General features: G+C 39.1%; 1 protein-coding gene across 1 annotated transcript in view; it reads left to right on the top strand.

The window, feature by feature from the left end:
• LOC149262508 (uncharacterized) overlaps nucleotides 1–16,746 on the top strand; it is a 213,747-nt gene that overhangs the window by 100,988 nt on the left and 96,013 nt on the right. The window contains exons 5-6 of the mRNA XM_089424837.1: nucleotides 1,456–1,543; nucleotides 1,666–1,749. Of these exons, the coding sequence (XP_089280963.1) occupies nucleotides 1,456–1,543; nucleotides 1,666–1,749 (172 nt within the window). The remainder of the gene's footprint in view (nucleotides 1–1,455; nucleotides 1,544–1,665; nucleotides 1,750–16,746) is intronic.

Here is a 16,746-nt window from a genome sequence, read left to right as displayed (position 1 = left end):
GCCTTTGCCTGTCAGGCACTTTTTCAAGATTTAAGTTTGTTTTCACTTTCTTATTTGGATGTTCAAAGTTCTAGAATTTAACATCTTAGCTTCAAGATATTTGAATTTTGAAATAAGGTAGGCCTTGCGTTGCTGCATTCTATACACCAGATAGGTTGACCTCCCAAATGTATGGAGCGGGCCCCTTGTGTCTATAGATGGATCCTTTTGAAATGTTCTAGCGCATTTCTGTTCTTCCTTTGAAATGTTCTAGCACATTTCTGTTCTTGGATTATATATATTATGCTTAGTTATCAGCCCTGGGGGGGTTTGATGTTGTTATTGCATTATTAAAACAGAGACACTTTCTCTGTATTTGATGTGGTGGTGTGTTCTCTTTCCTCATTGTTGATCCTATGTTAGTAAAGAATACAGTGCTTTCAAGCTTAAAAACTTTATTTTCATCTAGATCTGAGCTCTGGGAATTTCACTTAACATCTTGTTCTGGTAGCAAGTTTGTTTTTAGTTGTTCTTGATGCGTCTTTATTTGTTTTGAAGGGTAGATTCCTCAATTAAATCACTGAATATGTGCAATCATTATAACTTGAGGTTTTATTCTATTAGAAATGTAAATACTAATTTGTTAATTCCTGGAGAGCATGTTGTACCCATACACATAACTGTATGAGTCTCGACTCTTTGGAGGTTCTAGTTTAAAAATGAACAGTAGCGTACTATAATCAATTCAGTCTGAACTAACAGTTCCCTTTCCAATTCCGAAATCCTTAAACCCCAAATTCTTTACAGACAATTGAGGAATGTTTTCTTACAACAAATTTGAATGCGGTAGATGCCGTTCCAAGTGATTTGGAAATGTGGCTGTTCTTGTGGCAATGCTAATATGCTCCTGGGTTTTAAGTTTGAGCTAGTAAGACTCCAGTCTGGGTCTGTTTTTGGAGCTGAATCTGAGCTGTTTTTAGCCACTTCTGATGTCTTTGACTGTCAGGCAGTTTCTCAAGATTTTAGTTTGTTTTCGCTTGCTTAACTGGACCTCCAAGATCATATTGTATATTATTTTTGCAACAGTCAGAATGCGGGTTCCTAATAAACATGGAATTTTGTTTGAGCCCTGATCATTGCCAACTCAAAATGAAAGGAAGCCTATCCAGCGCCGAGTAATTGCTTTTTGATTTTGGGTGCTACTGTATTAGATGCATAAATTTTAGGGTATTTTGATTCTAACCCTGGGTCTCTGCTTGCTTACAAATGTGAATAGTTCTCAGTGGCATGTTTATCTTGACTGGAATGCTATTTTTCTTTTGTAATTTGTAGAGACGCAGGCCAACCTATTTGTCATTGACATTCTCAACAGTATGCTAATTGTTCCTTTCCTCTTGGGGCTGAAATGGTTGGCATCTTTAAACTTACCTTATTTGGTGGCTAAGGTTCCATGTTATTCCCTTGTGCTTTTCACAGCCGTTGTACCGCTATTGCCTGGGTGCCTGGAGGAGATGGCTTTTTCCTGGCTGCGCATGCAGATGGTAATTTATATTTTTATCACAAGGTATTTCTTATTGCATTTTAAAATGTTTCTTTTATAATTTGTATCATTCACAAGATTGACAAGTATGGAAATTTTTAGTTTGATTCAGTAGCTCTATCCTGTATATTTGCAACTGTTTTCAGAATAAAGATGGAACTATTGATGCAACTTTACCAATAATAAAGGATCAGACCCAATTTTCTGTGACACATGCAAAGTCTAGTAAGGTATGTTATTCATTTTCCCATAAGCAGCCTCATGTTTATAATTTTTCAGTCTAATATACACTGTTTTTTCACTCCTATGATCAGCTGAGTGTACTGTCAATTTTTGATAGGTAAAACTACGTTTGACATTCAACCAAAATATTTTTTTCTTATAATTTACAAACCATCAAATAGATTGAGCTGTGTTAATTAGTACCTAAGCATACTTTCAGAAGCTGTTCAGTTAAAATCAGTTTTCCACGAAATTTCTGGGACAATGCAGTGCAGGAGTGGGAAAACATGCATGGGGGATGTGTGAAGATTGTTGTTGATTTTTGTGTAGCATCAGGAGGGGTATTCCTGGATGCCAAAGAGGTCTTCATGTCAGCCTAAGAAAATAAAAATAAAAATTTCTTTTTGGGAAGACAAGTCGGCCAGCTTATGAAAGGGTGTGCCCCTTGGGTTAATTTGTCCCCATTCGTCTAGTATATATAAATGACGTGACATCTCTTTTTCTCCACCAAGCATGTGAGTTTCTTCTTCATTTTTCTGAGGTCTCTTGGGCAGCTGCACCTATGGAGAAAAGAAGGACAAGTTGACTGTTTGACTGGGTTGTTCTCTCTCTGTTTGACCCGAATTGACTGAACTGTTTTGGGCCGAGTTTGACCAAAGTTGACCAAGCTGCAGGAGGGCCGCATGTGCACAACAATTTGACCGCAGTTGACTGTAGGAGCCACATGACTGAAGTTTGACTTTTTGACCAGCATTGATGTCTGAGCATCTTGGCTGGTTTGACCAGCGCTGACTTGCTGCTACTTTGTCAGGTTTTGACTGGTATTGGATTTGTACTTGGCACAGATTTCTTGGCAAATTGGATTTGTAAACCTTGCTGAAGAATAATTTCTCCTAAAGAAAAGTTGTTAGGTTTTCTCCCAAAATTGGGTTTCCCAAGGTAAAAATATTGTTTCTTTGTGCATGGCTGTCTTTCTATGATCTTTACTGTTTCTGCTGCATTCACTGTTGATATTTTCTGAAGTGTAATTGCTCAATGATATCAGTGGCATAAGAATACTGTGTGAAAATCATTAGGTAGTAATTATCTGGCAGAAAATAGTATTCTACTGTGCTCTTGTAGAAAATTCAATATGGTATCAGAGCTTTGTTGAAAGAGCAGCCATTGAAGTCAGCCTAAGAGACCAGTGTTCAGTTGCTTGACTGCTTTTGGATCCCCTGTCAAAATGGCACAAAGTCTCAGAGTTGAAGACAGGTTAGATGGTGCCATCAACTTCAGATCTTGGAAGACCAAGATACTCCTTATCTTGGAAGAGAATGAGCTTTAGGATCATGTGGAGAAAGTCATTCCAGAGCTAGAGGGAGCTGAGGAGAAAGCCAAGTATAAGAAGAATGAAGCCAAGGCTAAGAGAATCTTGGTAGATTCCATAAAGGACCACTTGATTCCTCATGTTGCTGCATTGAAGACTGCCAAGGAAGTATATGATGCTTTGGTAGGATTGTATGAGAGCAACAACACTAGTAGGAAGTTAACCTTGAGAAATCATCTCCGTAATGTCATGATGACTAGATCATATTCAGTTGTCTCATATCTTATGAGAGTCTCCCAAATCAGAGATGAACTTGTAGCCATTGGAGATACCATTGATAATACAAAGCTTGTTACAATGACTTTTAATGGATTTCCCTCCTCATGGGAGCCATTTATTCAGGGAATTTGTGCATGAGAAAATAACCCAATTTTGATAAGCTATGCATTGATTGTGTACAAGAGGAAACTAGATTTCTATCCAGGAATAACTTGCAGAATCTGCAGGATGAAGAAACTCAAGCTCTTGCAGCTCACACAAGGAAAAGGAAGGAGGAACTTTCGAAAGTTTGATAAGAAGAATATAGGTAGAAGGCCCGCTCCTGTTCAAGATCAAAAGAACGATATGTTAAAGGTCAAGTGCTTCATTTGTCAAAATTTTGGACACTATGCATCAACAACTAGTGTTGTTGTTGTTGATGATGAGCATCCACCTCAGAAGAAGTCAAAGGAATTATTCCTTTAGGAGCTACTACCAATAATGCTTGAGGGCAATTATGCCTCTAGGCGCATGATCGGTTTCCAAGACTCTCTTATAGGTTTTTAGGGAGGGAGTTGACAATCCTCAACAATTTCTTCCTTAATCAAGAGATAAGTATGTCATACTTTTCTCTTGAATATTATTATTTTTTATTTTTGGTCAGCCTCTTGTCCTTGTATTTTGCTTGGTATGATTTTTTATTCCATGGCCTCTTGAATGGAGTTTGTAGATAGGAAGAATAGGTATATTGTGGAGGCTGCCAAGGTGATGATTTAGGCAACAAATGGTAGTATACAAGCAATTTTTTTGGCAAGAGGTTTCTCCTAGAAAGAGGGAGTGGACTATAAGGAGATTTTTGCTCCAATTGCTAGATGGTTAGGTTCTTGTATGGCCTAAGGGCTTGAGCATAGACTTAGCAGGAGTGATTGATGTTCGAGAAGGAGGATTGTACAGATTGTTAGGACATCCAGGACCGTGCTAGATGACCGGAAGAGCTTCCAGTTTCGAGGAAGTAGATAGTCAGGCATAATGGAAGGAGCAATCTTCCAAGAGGATGTCATGGGTTGAGATTGTTAGACTAGATGCTCCGAGACAGGAGGTCTCTAGGAGATGTATGCGTTCTATGAACGAACTAGGCCATATAGTCGAGTATGCTTTAATTAATCCTGCAAGACTCAATAATTACTTGCCGAGTGGGCCAAGTATGGTCGAGTCGACCACCAAATGAGCCACTCGGCTATCCTCAGTCCCTCATACTTGGAAATTGGTGGACTTGGTCAAAATCAGTCAAACTCGCCCTGACTCGACATACTCACACTTCTTGCCATTTTTCCTATTAAAGAGGGAATCTACTTGTTGAAGGAGTCACTTCACTTCACGATCAAGTAGTGACGATCCAGTAGCTCTTGAGTCTCCTCCAACATCCAACAACCATTCGATAGGCAACAATCAAGGTAGGTGTCTCAATCGATTATTTCAATTTGAAATTTTTTATTTTTTTTATATTTTAAATTCATTTTTCAGGTTATGACAGGCTTGCAGGGGCCTGTGACAGTCGGAGTGGCGTCACTTCGGTTGTCGCAGGCGCTTGCGGGCCTATATTTTAAAAAAGTTTAAAAATTTTAAAACTTTGTTATAATTCAAGGTTTAAAACTTTAAACATTTTTTTTTTTGTTTTATTTTTTTTATTTTTATAATTGGTTATTAATTATTTTTTATTTTAATTGTTTAAACTTGTTATCAGGGGTCTTGCAAGCTTGTGTTAGAGCTTAGGACCCCCTGATAACAGATTAAAAAATTTAAAAGTTGTTTATTTATTTATTTAATATTTAGAATTCTTGTGGGCCTGTAACACTGGACAATGGCTTGCAATAGCATTGGGCAAAGGGTTGTTGCAGGTCTCTACAACCCTAAGACAAGGCCACAAAGGCCTATAACAACATTGTGTTGTTGCAGGCCTTTGTGGCCCTGTCTCAGGGCTGCAGAGCCCTGCAACAGGCCCTTTGCTCGATGCTTTTGTAGGCCTCTGCGACATTGAGACATGCCCACAGACGCCTTTAACAACATTGTGTTGTTACAGGCCTCTGTGGACTTTTTTTATTGCAAGTCTCTGCAATTAAAAAAATTTACAATTTTTTAATAAAATTTTGTCTGAAAGTAGATTGTCATCTTGATTCCATGGCTCCTAAGGGTAAATCCAAGTCTAGAAGGCCTCTTGATGAAGCCTGGGAGTATAGGACTTGCAAAGATCCCGCGAAGAACAATCATCAACTTTATTGTCGCTTGCTTTAAAGGAACCATGTTCCTAAAGTCCATTGATGCGTCTTCACATGTAAAGGATGCAATCTGATTTTTTCAATGATGTCAGAGGTTGTGGAGGAAGTTGGGGAAAAAATGTTGTCCAGGTAATCACGGACAATGTTTCAAATTATGTGGCAGCTAGAAGAATACAAACCAAAAAATATCCTACCTTTTTTTGGAGCCCATGTGTTGCCCATTGCATAGGACTGGTTTTAGAGGACATCGAAAAGTTGCCGTGGGTGCAAGATGTTGCTGTAGAGTGTAAACAAATAACAAAGTACATTTATAACCATGCTTGGGTGCTGAGTCTTATGAGAGAATTCATAGAGGGTGAGCTCAGTCGGCTCGCTGTCACACGGTTTGCCACTAATTTCCTCTCCCTCCAAATCCTTTTGAATGAGTACCAAGCTTTGAGACAGATGTTTTGTAGCCAACAATGGGTGTTTTGGGAAGGTTGCACAAAATCAGATGCCATGGTTGTGAAGGTGTCTGTCTTCAAAGAGGACTTGTTGGAGAAAGTCATCGAGATTGTTAGCTTAATCGAGCCCCTTCTGAGATTCTTGAGGATCATGGATGGAGACAAGCCTCTAATGGGCTATATTTACAAGGGTATGGATAGGGCCAAAGAGGCCATCAAGGCTTTTTATAGGGGAGATTCATCTATCTCCCTATATGGGAAATTATTGATTCCAGGTGGGATAGACAACTACATTCACCGTTGCATGCAATGGGAGCATATCCAAATCCAAGCATATTCTACAATGAGGGGTCTAATATCCAAAGAGATCCCGAGGTGATGAGAGGTGTCATGATATGCATTTAGAGGATGTTGCCGAGCCAAGAAATTCAAGACACAATCAATTTGCAACAAGACATGGACAAGAAAGCATCTGGCATGTTTGGATTTAGCTCAACCATACGACTAAGGGACAAGAAAATGCCATGTAAGATTCATTTTTAAATTCTCTAAATTCTTTAAGCTTGGAATTGCAATTTGCAACACTCTAAACTCTTTTGTTGTTTTTTATAGCCAATTGGTGGATAGATTATGGCACTGAGGCACCAAAATTGCAAGAATGTGCAATCAAAGTTCAAAGATAGCCTTGCAGCGCTTCAGGATGTGAGCACAATTGGTCAGTGTTTGAGTACATCCATAGCAAAAAGCGTAATAGGTTGGAGCATGAGCAGTTGCGAAAGTTGGTCTACATCTATTACAACCTTCGGCTGCTCACTAAACAAATGCGCTAAAAGGATTTTGATTCAATTGCTTTGGATGACATTGATCTAGAGTCTGAATGGGTTGTGGAGGAGTTGCCTACTGATGATTTGAGTTGGTTTGATGAGGAGACACAAGATCTCTCCGGTCTGCCATTTTCTCAAATGGAAACTCCAAACACACCTTCCTCACAGTTGTTGTTTGAGCCCATTGATGTTGGCACTAGCTCCTCAAGGCTTATTCTACGCATCCTTGTGTTGATGCATGAGACATGACATTGCACATGGAGACACTGTCTATTTTTGGTTTTCTAATTATGTTATGATTTGTGGAGAACTTGCAATTTGCTACCATATGTTATTTTGTTTATGAAATCATTTTTTAGTTTACTCTCAAAATTTTTGAATACAAATCTCAGTTGTGTTATGTTATAACTTATAATGATCATATTTTATGAGATGATGATATGAAGTGTTGTGTAAAGCATGGTTTTATAACTTGCATGTGTTGGAAATGCCATTAGTTTATCTTTTATGCAAAAAAAAGAGATATTTTTTAGTTTTTTGCTATTTGCAGTCTTTCTTGAGTTTTCCTGAGTTGGCGAGTGATATGCCATTCCGAGTATGGGTCATGCAACATTGGCTTCAGTGATTGAGGGAGTGTCCAAGATTGCCACAAGAAGATTTGCTTCAGTATTAGAGGGAGCACCTTGTCAGGGTAACTAGAAAGCAACTATGGTGATGGATCCGGTGAAGGAAGCTGGTTAGTTTATGGTTGCGCCAAGGCATGTGGAAAAACATGTGTTGAGGTACCAACTTGGTAAAATTGGATATAGTTTGATATATATCTCAGGTGGTGAAGTGAGGCTATAGGGATATACAGATTTAGATTGGGCTAGGAGTGCAGAGGACAAAAAAAGCACCTCGGGGTGCTGCTTCAGCTTAGGATCGGCTATGATATCCTGGTTTAGCAAGAAGTAGGCTTTTGTTGCAGTTAGTACATCAGAGGAGGAGCATATCACAACTAGTGTCGCAAGTTGTGAAGGAGTGTAGCGTCGAAGGCTTCTTGTAGGACAATTTGATCAGGTCACTTTATTCGAGACATGGTGTAGAGGTGTGAGAAAATTAGAAAGGTAGAAATATTTTCTTATACTTGATAATTACTTGTGATGTTTTTGACTTCTTATTAGTTTTCTTTATATCTTTTTTCTTTTAGTTCATTAAGCAATTACCATAGAAAAAGCACATAAAATAATGGACACCAAATATAGACACTATGTCGGGGCAAAACTCCCCTCGAGGGAAAAACCCAGTCAAAATTCTCTTCCTTTCAATAGTATTCTTTGAGACTCTTCACCCTAGATAAAGACCAAACCTTCCCTCCACACCAAGTCAGCCTCCCAGATCTTCAACCTCTTTTCCAGCAACTTGACTATGTAGCAGCTTTTGACATCAGGCAGCTTCCGCCTTCAACGAAACTTGGAAGACTTTGATCTCCCAAACTAGGGCACGAAAGAGAGAGAGAAAGAGGCACCAAAATTTCGATTTTCTTCATCTCTTTAGACTCCACCTAACTCGCACTTCCTTTGATCTTCTTAGACCCACTTCGCACTTCTCCAAATTCCTTGGAGATATCGAACTTGCTTGAGATGAGTTGCTCTAAATGAATTCAACTTGCTTCTATTTATAGGCTTCAAGGGAGGTCGAATAGGTGTCCTGAGGCTGACTTGATCTCTTCTAGGCCGACTTGGTGTCGAGGATACATAAATTATATTTGACTCAATACTAAACCTTTTTACATGATTCAAAAGCCCAAGAAGGGTCTCTTTGAATGTACAATAACTCTATAAACTCAATATTAATCTTAAGAGTCCACAATGGGGACTTTGACTAATATAATGGTGACCCAAGCATGAAACCCATGCTTTAATAAGTCATTGTTACAATAATAAAAATTCTTTTCTTTATTCTTTTGACAAGTACAATACATGATGGCTCAAATACATTAATGAAGACCGAACCTAGTTACATTTTCCAACAAGAGGGAAGTAGTGAATCTCCATTACATATCCACAAGTGAGCATATTGCAGTTATTCTCACCACGGCTCTGTCTAGAGCGAAGTTTGTATACCTTAGAGACAAGCTTGGTGTGATGCAGAATGTCTCCCTCGTTGAGAGGGAGTGTTGATGCCGCTGCAAGATTGGGCAACCCGTCTCCTGAGAAGCTAAACAGACTTGGCTGGGTCATTTTGATTTGACCAGGGGAGATGGATACATTCACCGGAGAAGCCATAAACGACTTTGGCTGGGTCGTGCTGATTTGACAAGCGCTGAATGGCCTAGGGAAATTGTAGGATTGGACAAATCTTCTCCTAAGAAGCCAGGAGGACTTGGCTGGGTCATGCTGATTTGATCAGAGTAGATAGGTGAAATTCCCCTAAGAAGCCATAAAGGACTTTGGCTAGGCCATGCTGTTTTGACTAGGGGTGAATGGTCTAGGGGCAGATCCTCTCTTGACAAGCCATAAAGGACCTTGGCTGGGTCATGTTGATTTGACCAAAGGAGATTGATACATTTACTTGAGGAGCCATAAAGGACTTTGGCGGGCCATGCTATTTGGCCAAGGGAAATTGGCCCATGATACTCATATTGCCTACTCCAGGATTGAGTGATCTATAGACTTGCATGTGAGGAGTCACATCGTCTATTGAGTTTTGTAGCTCGGAAGGTACTTCTAGTCTTGTGTCTTGACTAGGAGGTCCTCGATTTGCCTTTTTAGGAGCTTGCACGTGACATGTAGAGTATGCAAGTGAGTTGCATGCATGCGAATGTGTTGCATGTAACATGCATGATATGTGGATATAAAGCAAGCTAAATTTATGACTTGTACTTGAGTTAAAGTAGAGAAAGCTAAAGATAGGAAAGTTAAGTAAAGTCACTTATGATCAATTAACTTGGCGAGCTAATTTTGGCTGTCAATCTAAACTTAGGAAAGTTACAAATTGAGCCTAAAGTGAGGAGCTAAGACACAATAGTAGCACAAGATTGATAGAGGCTTCTCACTGAGCATGTGTTGGGTCCTAGAGAGTGCAGTGAGGCTAGTGATCAGTTTTGTATTTTTTCAGTTGGGCCATTATCCTAGGACGAGAGCCCAAGTAAGTTCCGTGATTAATTTATTAATGAAGAACGCTTGATTGGGCAAAATTTTGTGTATGTGTCTGTGATTCAGATAGAGTAATTTTGTTTCCGCTAAATATTTTGGTTAAGAACTCAGTCGTGTATTCGTTTAGTTAATAATTGCTGGGAACTGAATACCGGGTGCTAGGTTTGGGAAATTCTAACATGGTATCAAAGCCCCAACTCTGAATCGATCTCAGAATTATAGTTGTTGGGATGTATTGAATAGCTAGAGCTAGGATCATATGAACAAGAACTTTTTTTTAGGTGCCGAGAGATTTTTGTTTTGTTTTGTACGAGCAAAGTTTTTGAGTCAAAATAAAAAATGGGGAAAAGAAGGAAAAGGGGCCCATTTTTATAAAAAGGAAAATAATAATACTAAGAAAAAGGGGTGCAGGTCAGAGTGAGGTAGTAGGTTAGCCAGTTAATAATAAAAATTAACTGTTGGCCAGTTTGACAAGGATGACTACTGGGTTACATTACAAGGATCGATTAGATAGGGTAGGAAATTTCAGCCCATGGAAGGAGCGAATTGTTTCTTTATTTGAGGAGTAGGAGTTGTGGGACATCATGGAGAAGGTTGTCCAAATTCCCACATATGCTAATCAATTGGCTGAGTTTAATATGAAGAATGTGAATTCTAAGAGAATAATCCTGGACTTCATTAAAGACCATATTATACCTCATGTGACGGGGAAGAAGAATGCCTTTAAGATGTGGGCATCCTTAACCAAGCTAAAAGGATGGTGTTGAAGGAGAAACTAAGAAATGCCAAGATGTCTGAAACTGACATAGTTGCATCATATCTAACTAGGATACTTAGATTAGAGATGACTTGGCAACAGTGGGGGAAACTATTGATAGTGAAGAGTTGGTTAGATCAACCTTGAGTGGCTTTCGTCCGAAATGGGATGTCTTTGTTGATGGGTTTGTTGCATGGGAGAACCTGCCCAGTTGGGATAGATTGTGGGATGATTTCGTATAGGAAGAGACAAGGAGATGTTTAAAAAATTGCAGGGCAACATGATGGTAAGGATGATGGGGAGAATTTTGCTCTCGCTATAAAGAGCGAAAGTAAAGTAAAGGGAAGTGGGGGACCTGCTTCTGTGAAGGACATGAACAAAGTGAAGTGCTTTGCGTATCACAAGACTGGTCACTATGCAAGCCAAGGTCCATACAAGAAGAATGAGGTGGATTAGGTTGTTGCATCAGCATCAACTGAGATTGATGACTTTACCAAGAAATTTGAGAAAGAATTTGCTCTAGTTGCCTATTTTTTTGATAGAAGTGCGATTGTGTATGAGGACAATAGAGCATAAAGTCACATGACGGGAATGAGGTTAGTGTTCTGCAGTATTTCAAAGACGAGCTTAGATTGCTGTGTGTTTAGTGGGACTAGTACCATGCATGTAGTAAAGGTGGTCGGATGTGTCAGATTCCAGCTAGCATCAAGAGGATTTCTGAAGGTGGCAGGGATGTTGTTTGTTCCAGGGTTGATGGTACACGTGCTTTCAGTATCAACCTTGGAAGATGTTGGATATAGCGTTTTGTTTTGTGATGGACAAGTGCTTCTATATTCAGAGGGAGCGACCTTGGATGTAGTTGTAGTGTTTGTCATCAAACAAGGGCAGTCATATAGGTTGCTAGGACAACCTGTGGGTATATCTGAGGGGATCTTAGATATAGGATAAGTGTCAGTTAATGAGACGGAACAGGTGGTGAGGAAGAGTGATTCTTCAAGTACTGCTAGGAGCCTTTGCTGGTATGATTTGAGATTGTTAGATGCTCAGGAGCAAGATCCTAGGAGCATGGTTGAAAGGAACAAGGCTTGAGATCAAATTCTGAAGCAGGAAACAGAGAAGTCTTCTTGTTCAGAGGGAGAAATTATAGTAGCGGATAACGTGGTGGTGTTGGAGACAAATCTAGGTGGAGGAGGTTCTTCCAAAAGTACCTTCCTCGCTAAGAGGGAGTGTTGAGTTTTGTAGCTTGGAAGGTACTTCTAGTCTCATGTCTTGACTAGAAGGACCTTGATTTGCCTCTTTAGGAGCTTGCATGTGACATGCAGAGTGTGCAAGTGAGTTGCATGCATGCAAATGTGTTGCATGTAACATGCATGAGATTTTCATGTAAAGCAAGCTAAATTTATGACTTGTAATTGAGTTAAAGTAGAGAAAGATAAAGATAGGAAAGTTAACTAAATAAAAGTCACTTATCATTAGTTAACTTGACGAGCTAATTTTGGTCGTCAATATTAGCTTAGGAAAGTTATAAATTGAGCCTAAAGTGAGGATCTAAGACACAACAACATCACAAGATTGAGAGAGGCTTCTCAATGAGCATGTGCTGGTCTGAGAGAGTGTAGTGAGGCTGGTGATTAATTTTGTATTTTCTTAGTTGGGCCATTATCCTAGGACAGGAGCCCAAGTAAGTTCCGTGATTAATTTATTAATGAAGAATTGTTGATTGGGCATAAATTTGTTTATGTGTATGTGATTCAGATCGAGTAATTTTGCTTTCGCTAAATATTTTGGTTAGGAACTTAGCTATGTATTCATTTAGTTAATAATTGCTAGGAATCGAATATCAGGTGCTGGGTTCGGGAAGTTCTAACATCACCTACTCCAGGATGTAGTGATCTATAGATGTACATGTGAGAAGTCACATTGGTTACTCAAGGATGGAGTAATCTATAGACATGCATCAACATAGCAAGTTCATAAACTTTTCTTGTGGAGGAAAAATTTTAGCTAAGGAGAAATCTGTTGCGACTAAGGAGAATATCTCCCTTGCTAAGAGGGAGTGTTGATTTTTGTGTAGCATTGAGAAGTATTCTTGCATGCCAAAGAGGTTTCCAAGTCGGTCAAAGAAAATAAAATAAAATATTATTTTTGGGAAGACAAGTCGACCCAACTCATGAAAGTGTGTCCCTTGGGTTAATCTAACTCCATTTGACTAGTATATATAAATAATGTGACATCTCTTTTTCTCCACCAAGCGAGTTTCTTCTTCATTTTTCTGAGGTCTCTTGGACAACTGCACGTGTGGAGAAAAGGACGGGTTGGCTGTTTGACTGAGTTGTTATGTCTCTGTTTGACTTGAGTTGACCGAAGTGTTTTTGGTCGAGTTTGACTAGAGTTGAGCTAGCTGCAAGAGGGCCGCACATGCACAACAATTTGACCAAAGTTGATCGCAGAAGCCATAGGACCGAAGTTTGATCCAGGCTAACTATTTGACCAATATTGATGTTTGAGAATTTTGGCTGGTTTGTGTAGCATTGACTTGCCGCTACTTTGACTAGGTTTTGACTAGTATTTGGATTTGTACTTGGCACAAATTTCTAGGCAAATTTAATTTGTAAACCTTGATGAAGAATAATTTCTCCTAAATAAAAGTTGCTAGGTTTTCTCTCAAGGTTGGGTTTTCCAGTGTAAAAATATTGTCGCTTTGTGCATGGCTATCTTTCTGTGATCTTTAATGTTTCCACTAAATTTACTGTTGATATATTCTGAAGTGTAATTACTCAATGATATCAATGGCATAAGAATTCTATGTGAAAATCATTAGGTAGTAATTATTTGGCAGAAAACAATATTCTATTGTGTTCTTGTAGAAAATTCAACCACTGTTATTTCTCAAATTGTACGTTTAAATGATGAAATGTCCAACCTACACCATATAATCTGAGTGGAACCTCGATAGGTCACCCATTGTCACCTCACCTCAATAACCTACCTCTCCTCTTTAGGCCAACTTTCCTCTAGTCTTTGAGGGATGTTCCACTAAAGATCACTAGGGCATAAACAATAAAGAACAAGGTGATATCACAAGTAACCCTAGTGACTGAATGGATTTCCTAACAAAAAAGGGAAATAGTGGTGATGGAGGGATGTGAAGACTAGTGCCAATATTGAAGGGTGATGGAGTTAAGGGAATGTCAAGGATGAGAGGATATCTAGAATAATGACCCTCCTTAGGTCAGTTACATGAAATAATGGATCAGGGGGGTGGGCGGGGTGGAGAAACTAGTATCTATGGATGGGTAGTTTCATGGCCAATCAGGGTAAACTTGTGGAGGTTATTACCTCTCAAATTGTATGTTTAAATGATGGAATCTCCAACCTACACCATTAATCCAGGTGGAACCTCAATAGGTCACCCATTTTCACCTCAATGACCTACCTTGCGTCTTTAGGCGAGCTCTCCTCTGGTCTTCAAGGGGAGCTCCCCTAAAGATCACTAGAGCATAAACAATATGGAGTACGGTGATGTCGCAAGTAACCCCAGTGAGTGAATTGGGTTTTTTAAGAGACAAAGGCAAATAGTGGTGATGGAGGGATGTGAAAACCAATGCCAATATTCAAGGGCCATAGAATCCGGGAATGTCAAGGACGAGAGAATATCAAGAAGAATGACCCTCCTTAGGTATGTTACCCAAAATAATGGATTACGAGAGAGAAATGAGTATCTAAGGATAGGTAGTTTCATGCCAATTATGGTAAATTTGCAAAGCCAAAAACCCACTAGAGAGGATTCCTCAATAGGATTTCCCTCAACCTAAGGATCAACTATGGCATGAAACAAGTCAAGCATTTACTAAGGGAACCAACATGAGTGTCTGCCTAGTAAAGAGGCTCAATTATTACTTCACACCAACAAAGGGGACATGATGACCTATGTCTTTGACACCCCTTTCCACGTGACTGGTGTCCCACAATGGATCAATCACACTAAGCCTTGTGGTGGTCTTGAATCACTCACAAGTTCGAACCTTTTAATATAATGTAAACATAATGAAGAAGGAAAATCCTTCTAAGATGAAATGTACATTCTAGAATAAACTTGAAATCCCAATGAACACCAACACATTTTTATCAATCCTCAGAGAGAGGAATACTCCCCCTACTCAACCATGGGTTACAAATGAGGAAGTCTTTCCTATATATAGAGTATATAGAGGAGGCAAGGAACTTCCTTTACATTAAAATAATAATCTATGGGGAGCTTCTTTGACCTAACATTGAGAAAGCTATATCTATTCTCTTCTAGAACTAAATAATTATTGCATAAATATCAAATAATAAGAAAAAGAATAGTGGCCTTGCCACATGTATTATAAAATAATAAACCTCCAAAAAGATAGGTCGATCTGCCATAAGAAATTCCGTGCTCGAATAATCTTCTTTAAAAATTTACTTGATTCCCTTGAATCAAGTGTCCAATGTGCCTTTGAAAAGGTTCTTTTGCTACTTGAATTATCAAGTGTAACAATTGGACAAAATTTAGGGATTAAATGGCTCAACGACTTGATGGGGGAGCTTGAGACTCCTGCCAAACTTAATGCCAATGCATCAGACTCCACCTCGAACTCTTTCTCGGAGATAGTTGGGAGTGGTGACAGATTGGGCTAGCCGCTAGAGACTCTAAAATTCCGGTAAATTTCGATCGAGACGGGGGTGTCCTTTTTCTCACAAAAATCATCCAGACTCTTTGGCTCTCCATTCATTTTAATTTGTTCATAGACCTTTCCAGGCTTTAGAATATGGGATATACTCGTGATAGTCCCAAACAGGATTTGGCAATTAAATGTAGCTACTTGAGAGATTTTGAAACAATGGAATTTGCCAGGATTTTGGAGGCATTTTTGCTCTGATAGTGGTTGCAAGTGGCATACCTACAAAAACCTCCTTAGGACTAAACCCATATTGATAAAAGTCATCCTTTCAAAAGTCTTCTTTATCTTGAATTTCATTGATCTGTATTGGATCATTATATTGTTTGTCATTCATCTCGATTCTTTTAAAGTGGAAAAAGTGGAGGAATCAACTCATAGGACCATTTTTACTGGCAAGACCCAATTTGGCAAATTGGGGTTTGAAACCTTTCGGGAGCATTTTGAGGCAACAAATGACATTTTTGGGGGTAAAGCTTTGCCTCTTTAGCTCCACACATTTTTTTTCATATTCTACACATAGAGACCTTTCCAATGGCTCAAGAATTGCCTCAATTAAGGGTCTGCATGCAAAAGTTATGCCATTTATAAGTTTATCGTCCTGTTTTCCCCCTCATAATTCAAGAGGATGCTACGTCAGCCCCCATTATTTGGAAAAGGGGCTAGCTATGTGATAATGATGAAGGAGACTCTAGAAGAGTCCATATTGTAACTCTGATTAAGAGTTGAGGTAGTCAAGCCTAACCACTAGTAGGATATCGGGCTGTGTTATAACCGAGCCATTAGGAGGAAAAAGGGTGTTCTTTCGAGGGCATTTGTTCCATAGATGAGCAAAATTAGCCGAGAGGGATATGAGATAGAGCACATAGAGAGGATTCATGCACTGTAATAGCCCACAAGCCATAAGCCATACTTCTTTGTATTCACAACCATTTTCTATTCAGAGAAAGAGATCAAAGCGGCTTCACCTTCCAACTGGGTTTTCTCTCGAAAGGGTTTCCCATGTCATATATTGTGTCAAATCGTGGTTTGTGAGTTTTTATTTCACTATTCTCTATTTTTTGTATAATTTTAATTTGCGTGCATATGTAATTAACAATGATCTACAAATCTAGAAATCCAAAAAGAAATAAAACCCTAATATTGTAGTTTTCAGATTTTTTAAATATAGTTTTATTAGATCTGTTGTTATGATCTATCCAGTGGAACATCCATGCTAGTTTATGGATTGTATTGGTACCAGAGTAGGATTCTTTGGGCATATTGTGGAGATATGCATGGGACCTAGATCGGCT

Source organism: Pinus tabuliformis, chromosome 6, assembly GCF_031772625.1.
Source record: "Pinus tabuliformis cultivar Carrire ecotype Pingquan chromosome 6, CPIR1, whole genome shotgun sequence".
Classification (NCBI taxonomy): Eukaryota; Viridiplantae; Streptophyta; class Pinopsida; order Pinales; family Pinaceae; genus Pinus; species Pinus tabuliformis.
This window is presented reverse-complemented; position numbering and strand designations above follow the sequence as displayed.